Source organism: Buceros rhinoceros, unplaced genomic scaffold, assembly GCF_000710305.1.
Source record: "Buceros rhinoceros silvestris isolate BGI_N320 unplaced genomic scaffold, ASM71030v1 scaffold14436, whole genome shotgun sequence".
NCBI lineage: Eukaryota > Metazoa > Chordata > Aves > Bucerotiformes > Bucerotidae > Buceros > Buceros rhinoceros.
The window spans coordinates 29,252-36,995 of NW_010415880.1; the positions used below are offsets into that span (position 1 = coordinate 29,252).

The 7,744-nt window shown below is 44.7% G+C and overlaps 1 protein-coding gene across 1 annotated transcript in view; it reads left to right on the plus strand.

The window, feature by feature from the left end:
- The window catches only part of NUP214 (nucleoporin 214kDa), a gene marked incomplete at its 5' end in the record, with an annotated part of 41,444 nt that overhangs the window by 28,037 nt on the left and 5,663 nt on the right, over window positions 1–7,744 (plus strand). Inside the window, 4 exons of the mRNA XM_010137581.1 lie at window positions 1–897; window positions 2,328–2,398; window positions 2,836–2,992; window positions 5,199–5,348. The exon at window positions 1–897 is cut by the window's left edge and continues 41 nt beyond it. Of these exons, the coding sequence (XP_010135883.1) occupies window positions 1–897; window positions 2,328–2,398; window positions 2,836–2,992; window positions 5,199–5,348 (1,275 nt within the window). The remainder of the gene's footprint in view (window positions 898–2,327; window positions 2,399–2,835; window positions 2,993–5,198; window positions 5,349–7,744) is intronic.

The window sequence follows — 7,744 nt, forward strand, 5'->3', positions numbered from 1 at the left end:
CCACTTTACCCCAGGCTACATCTGGGGACACCGTCTCTGCAGGCTCCAGCACTGCATCGGCAGCGCCGCCTCCTGATGCTGTTGCTACTCCTGCCTCCACAAGTGATTTGAAGGCACCAGTGCTCCCTGCTGTGTCTGTATCTGCCCCACCAGATCAGAATGTCCCAGCAGCCACCTCTACAACAAACGTTGCCTCTCCTGCAGAAGCCACAAGCGCAATGGCTGCTACCTCTGAGGTTACTACAGGTGTTCAGAGTCCAGCTGTTGGTGCCTCTGTGTTTGCCCCCACATCTGCAGGTTCCTTGGTGTTCTCTCAGCCTACGAGTTCCAGCTCTTCTGGCTCAGCATTTAGCCAGTCTGCTGGCGATACAACTGCCACTCCTTCCACAGCACCAGTTTTTGGACAACTCCCAGCAGGTACCACAGCACCCTCTCCATTTGGGCAACTCACCACCAGTACCTTGTCCTCTGCCACTGCCTCCACACAGGCTGCCAGCTCAGGTTTTGGTACTTCTTTCGGCACCACCACTACCGGGGGCTTTGGTCAGCCAGCCTTCGGACAAGCACCAACCTTTGGACAACCAGCCAGCAGCTCTTCAGGAGGTTTTACCTTCAGCCAGTCTGGGTTTGGGACAATGCCAGCCTTTGGCCAGCCAGCAGCTTCCACAGCAGCCTCGAGCAGTGGCAGTGTCTTTGGAGCACCGGCTAGCACCAACAGCGCCAGCTCCTTCTCCTTTGGACAGCCATCCGCCAGCACCGGCGGGCTGTTTGGGCAGAGCAGCCCTCCAGTGTTTGGGCAGAACACCGGCTTTGGTCAAGGGGGATCTGTCTTTGGTAGCGCTGCTGCCGTTACTACTACAACGTCATCTGCTGGGTTCAGCTTCTGCCAAGCTTCAGGTAAGAGGAGGCTGCGATGTCCCACCGGTGATGTTCAACGGGCCATGTATCACTGTGGAAAGTAGGACCTTTTTTTAATGCTTTTTTTCCCCTATGGCACTTTTTTTTCAATTGGTAAGAATAGGAGCTGCAGTGTGTGCAAGGGAAGGCCAATGCTGGAGACCAAAGAAGCTTTTGCTTTGCTTCTCTGTTCATCACCAGGCCTCTGAACGTAGCCCTTTCAATCCAATCTTGCATTCATTTTATGCTTACAAGTCTACCTTGACTTAATTTTGAATTATGTGTTGTCCTGCCTGTTGCACAGTAAGTGGGTTGGATTCAGCGTGATGTAAAAGATCTTAAACTAGTGTGTTGTTGTGAGTTGTTCCACTGAAATGGCACTGCAGCTCTGAGACCATGATCAAGGCAGTGAATACCGATGCAGCGCATCCTTCAGCGGGCTGCGTTGAGTACACACAGCAGTGGATGTATAGCCAGGTGTATGTCGTGATCTGGGATGGCAAAAAAAATCTGTTAAGCCCTCAAAATGATGGGTTAGCAAGAAACTAATCTGCTAAATCCACTTTCGCATCCAGAAACATCTCAAAATTAAAGAGAACTGTAACGTGACCATCAGCTCCCTGTCCACACAGTTCAGTGGAACACGTGCATTGGCCAGACTGGCTTCGTCTGTCTCCTTTTGTTCTCCACATTGTATATTGGTTTTTTTCCAAAGTTTGTCTGTACAATCTTCAGAGAGCTCTTGGGGAAAAGCAATAAGTACATCATAATAATAGAGAACATGTATTTCCAAAGAAGAAAAACTAATTAGGCTCATTTAATTAAAAATGATGGCAGTGTAGGCAAACCTCTTGCTCTTTTTAACTACAGCAGCAGATGATAGTTAAACTGGGGAAGTGAACTCTGTTTGAGTGTTCCTGATGATAGAAATGCAGGTCTTATTACAAAATGCAGATTTCAGTGAACTGGGAAATGGATTTGGAAGGGTTTTTTTATCAAAACATTTCATTCTCTGAAACAGGAATCTGTGGGTAACAAAGCTCAGATCCTCCCTACACAAGGGCGATCAGAACGCTGCAGCGCTTGTTCATGACTTGCAGCATTATTGTAGCAATGTTAACAGAAATCCAATTCTCTCATATTGTTAGCAACAATCCCACAAGTGAAAAGGCCTTTTATTGTCTGTTTGCTTTTAAGTTGGCCAAAGAGAAAAGGAGAATGACTTTCAATGAAATAAACTTTCAATGGAATTTATTTTTTGTGTGTTGGCACGGTTTGTCCATCCCAGTTACACCTGGTAACATCATTTGTATCCCTGTGTTTTGGCATGAGACCTGCCCTTTCCCTGTTCTAGGCTAGTGTCACCCCCCTGAATTGTCTTACCCCCAGCCATCGTTCCAGTGGCTTATTCTCCTTTCTTTTCTTAGCAGGTTTTGGTTCTAGTAACACAGGCTCTGTGTTTGGGCAAGCAGCTAATACTGGAGGCGCTGTCTTTGGCCAGGCAAGTATTTATCGCTTTTGTGGAAACGAGGGACTGTTATGTATAGTGGACTTGTTCAGCGTTCCCTAACGACTTCTGATATATTTAAAAACAAAACAAACAACAATTTGACACACTCAGTAAAAGGTGTCCCGGTCTGTACCAAAGGTATTTTATCACATGCAAGATAAGAGAGATGGGATAAGTCACTGCCTTAATTCCACACTAAGTGCACAGTGTACGGCAGGTTTCAAAGTCCTTATTTCAGTACCATAGACAAGGTTTAAGACAGGCTAAAAAAAAGATTTCCTGGCATTAACTGTTGGAAGGTAATTCCGTGGTGCTTCATCAGCCCTGTCGTACATCCAGAGGACTAGGCCTGAAAGAAGAATCAGCCACGGGGATGTCTGCTGCTTTGACTTCACTTAGATCCCCTTTTGATCCTCTTTGTGTTCTAGCAGCCATCTTCTTCCGGTGGAGGCTTGTTTGGAGCTGGAAGTGGTGGGAGAAGTGGAGGCTTCTTCAGTGGTTTGGGCGGAAAGCCAAGTCAAGATGCAGCCAATAAGAATCCCTTCAGTTCCTCCAGTGGCGGATTTGGATCTGCAGCTTCCCAGAGTAAGTGGACAAAACAAGAACACAAAATGTGCTGCAATTTCCATCTGCTTTTGTGATCCCAGCTGCTTTTCTGCCGTTAGACATCTTTGAGTAAACTCTGTGTTAACGTGAAATGCTTCTAGGGGGTGACAAAGACAGAGGTGTGTAATCTGGAAAATTTCTTTTAAGTTTATGGAAAACAAGTAGCGAAGCTGTTGAAACAAGCAAACAGATGCAAGAAGTGTGAAGAATATCTGTATTCTGCAGGGAATTCTGGGCCAAATGCTTCCTTAAAATTAAATACTCTAAATCCCTGTCACTGAATTTCTGCTTCCGGCTTGGTTGGAAGTTAGAAAGCTTTAATTATTTCTTACCTGCCCCAACACTTTTACAAATTGTGGAAAATCCCATCCTCAGGAGAAACCAAATTAACATGTATGTGATGGATAGCAGTTTCCCCAGCTTTGTCCTAAAAATGGCTCTTTCTGCAGCACATGCAAGACGTTTTATCAAAGTTTGCTATAATGTGCGAATAAGGTCTCAGTCATTTTTCATGCCTAGTAGGAGATGTGAAATTTTTCAGTCACATGGATGTAGTAAAGAAAAATAAATCTGCTCAATGCTGTTTTGGGGATGTGGCCTGTGTTGGTAAGGAAGCAGAATTACAGCGTTCCTTTTATCAGTTGTTATCCAGGTTTGATAGGCAGGGTGGGGTCTCTCACAGATAAACTCTTACAAGCATCATGAAAGCTGGGGAGAGGAATCGCGTTAAGGCCCTCTCTGGGAGGAGGGGCTCAGCACTTGTCTGTCCTGTTGCTCCAGTTGTCCGCTAAAAGGCATCAGCCCACACGTGTGTTTTAGCTAAACCAATGTGCCGGTGAGGTGCTGCACCCACCCTCCCACATGTTGCTCTTGCCCGACCAACCTAACAAAAGGAGGGATGAAAAGTGGTTCAGAATACATGCAAGCTACCCGCAGCTTCCTTTGCACCAGGGCTATAAGGGGCTAATGGAATTTTTCTTCTAGAAGCTATAAAGGATTAACTGTAAATGCAAGAATCAATCACTGTCTATTAGTGTAAAGAAAGATCTTTTTTTTTTTTACGCCACAGTCAAATGAAAACCATGTTAGTCTTGAGTTTTCTAGGCTCGCAGGTCTTGGTAATACCCTAAAATTTGAGCTGAGATGCATGTGTGCCATTGTCTGCTGTAGAAATCAGTGTGGAAGGTGCTCGTGTGCCTTTCATGTGCAACTGTTGCAGATCTGTGCTTGTTACACGCGTTTGTGTGTCAGAAAAGCTACTCACAGTGATTTCTGAAGCGTGGCTTTTATTTCATGAGACTGCCCCACTTCCTTATTTCATCGCTTGTGACTTGGGTTTGGCAGAAGGGAAAAGCAGAAGGGGTGGAGTCCAGCAAGAAGCAAGCACAAAGAAGGGGAAGCAGTGGCTAAGATGTAAAAGTAGGGGAGCAAAGGAAAGCTGTAGAATTGGCTGCAGGTGCCTAGAAGTAGCACTTCAAGTCTTGGGAGAGTAGTTCCATTTATTTTATTACATTTTTAATGATCCGTTGGGACTAACGGTTGAGGTCAGTTCTCTAACCTTGCTAATTTAGTCCTCCTTTATTACCGGGCTGGGGTTTGCAATGAAATAAAATGGATGGTTCACCAGAGGAAAACTTTGGTTATTCTGTGTCCTGCTACTAGATGCTAAAACTCTGTGTAGCCTTGTGAAATACAACAACTGGAGTTATTTCTCAGTAAGGCTGGAAAAGTTTGGCTCCTACTTTAAGATTGTGTCAGATAATCATGTAAAGAAATACTGGCCATGGCCAAAAAAGCTGAGAATCTGTAGTTTGTGGTGGACTGATATTTGTGTTGTCACAAGAGACTGATTCTAGCTGCTGTGATTTCTCACTTGAGGGATTGTCTTTTAGTGACTGCGGCACAGAATACAACTAAAGAAATCATCCATCACTGTGATTTGCTAGATTGCAGCAATAAAGGGTTGTTAATGGTCCATCACATCCAGAATAGATCTTGGTGGAATTCCAAAGCCCTGTAGAACAGGGGAGAACATGGTTTCTCGCTGCAGAGGGCTGTTTTCAGTGCAGTGGTCATTTTGTGCTTGGGGCCTGGGCAAGTAACAGATGTTTCCCTTTCTCCTGATCCAGTTAATGAAGTGTAATGTAGAATATTTGAGCTTCATAAGTATTCTTCATCTCCCCAGATTCTTCTAGCTTATTTGGAAACAGTGGAGCAAAGACTTTTGGATTTGGCAGCTCATCTTTTGGCGAGCAGAAGCCTACAGGCACTTTCAGCTCTGGTGGTGGGAGCGTCGCATCTCAAGGCTTTGGGTTCTCCAGTCCAAACAAAGCAGGTACTTTGTTAATCCACCCACTATGAACACCCACGCTTATCTGTGAGATACTTAGAGTATTCTACCATTTAGACTTCGACAGCCTGGACTCGGTACAGGAATTGTCTCTGAACAATAAATAACAAATAACTAACGGCTTAGCGAATGGAACTTCAGCTGGTGGATTCAAGGTAGAGATTTACAATCACTTGTGCAGAAAAGCATCCAGTGAACTACATTTTCAGGTGTTCATTCCAGAAATTCCCATTGCAGCTTAAGAGCAGAGAGCTGTGGAATTAGTTCTGGTCTTATGTACCATCCGATGAAGAGTACAGAGTGTGGAACTGAATACATTTTTCCTATTTTAGATGCTTCTTTGGAATACTGTCTTCCCAACTTCACTTTGGGTTTTGTTAACCCTTTTTGTCCCCATTTCTTCATGCGAGTGAATGCACAGTGGGAAAGCTTCCTTATAAAATTCATTTCAGATGTACTTCAAGCATTTCTCTCTTGAAATCTAAAGTTTGATGACCTGACATCAGACTGTGGTTGAGCTGTTGTTCTCTCTGTCAGTTGAATTAATTGAATCAAATACTTGAAGTTTCACAAAACCTCGTTACTTTTTACTCCCATCTGCCCAAAGAAAGAGCCACAAAAGTAGTGGTGACTGTGAAGTATTCATTAGAACTGAATGGCAAAATGTTCGTTTGTTAAGTACCAGGCACAAATGGAAGCCCAAAGGGCTTCAGGCAGAGCAAAGCATTTCTCCTCTACCCTCAGACCTTTCTTACAAGGAGCACTGATGAAGATGGTTGCTCTGGTCCAAGTGTGCCTATTAAAGCTTCATCACTGGGGGAAGCAGGGAAGGCTTGGTCATCCTTGAAGTTGTCTCAAAACAATGGTGCTTGAGAACTCCGTTTAGAGAAGCCATGCTTTGAGAGGAAGCACTGTCTACTGTGACAGGAGCTGTGCTCTCGTGTTATTGAAGTGGCTGAGAGCATGATGCTGCTGCTGTCAGACCTAGCAGCCACTTCCAAGGTGTCTCTCAAGTATCGTATTCCGCCTGGTAGCAGACTGAGTTTCTTGTCTCAGGTATAGCTCCCATCTGTATTTTTGCTAGAGGAGGAGGAAGGTATTGCAGGAGGAAGTTCTGTCATTCTCCGGGTGATGACTCTTCCCTTGCTTTTGGTTATCTTGGTTTCAAAATTCTTCTTGTGATAGGATTTTCAAGAGGTTTCTGCAGAGGGCACATCCACTCACACAGAGCCCCTCAGATCTTTCCCTTCTCTGGTCGTATTTGCTAAATAGTGAAATGAAGGGTGTGTCTTCCTCTCCCAACTGCAGTAGAAGCGTTGAGTTGGCTTGATTTGAATCCCCCTTTGTCCTGGTTTTGCTGCTTACAAAAGAGAGTGTATGCTGAGCAAAGCTTCGGCCCCAGTGAGAAATACCGTAACTTCCTAGAGACAGAGGTAACAAGATGCCTGAGCTGTCTTTAAATAATTCAGGCCTAGCATTTATTTCTTTTTTCCAGACCTTTTGTGTTTACAGCCAAACAGTATCCATTACCTTGACAGGGACTGGAATTTCACCCAGGGTATTAAAATGTGTGGTGGTAGCCCATTCTCATCCCTGGTCAAACAGAAGAGCAGGTGTCCTTCACGTTCCGCAGTGTCAGTTAGGAACAGGCCAATAATTTCAGCAGATGACCGTAGAATAACATAATCTGGGTAGAAGTCCTTTTGTTGCTGCAGAGGCAGCTAAACTCCAAACAGAAACTGCCAAGAGCAGGGTTCAGTTCTTGATTACCTGCAGGAATGGTGCAGTTCCACTGACCTGGTATTTAATCATTGCATCTTAATTTCCACCGCTTAAACCAGGGTTAGATAATACCCTGCCTCCTGAATCACTCTGCATCACTGGAACACCTGAAAACCAAGCTTGCTGTTTACTCTGAGATGTGAAGAGACAGGGGAGACTCGCCCATTGCGCTGGGGAGTTGTTCCAGTTCAAACACTTCGTATAAAGCAAGCAGAGATTCCTTCTCCGTGCACATGGACAATATATTACCACCTTCTCCTACAGCCCTGGGCTTTGAGCTGGTCTCGTGCTCAAACGGTCGAGACTCCCATAAGGTGATTTTCTTCTGGATAGTCGCTTAATTCGGCTGCAGGTTTTTGCATGCATGCGTTCAGGCCCTTCTCTTGTCCATGTCTCTTCTAACAAAACATCCTGCAGTGTGGAAGCTTTGTGGCAGTTAGTTTAATAAATAATGCTGTGTCCACACCTAAGATGAACAGCCCCATTGTGGAAATTGCTTGGATATCTAGTTTTTGTTTTCTCTTTCTGCATTATTGTTTACGTGATGTTCTTGTCCCTTTTTTTTTTTTTTTTTGCCTCTTTTTTGCTCAGGTGGCTTT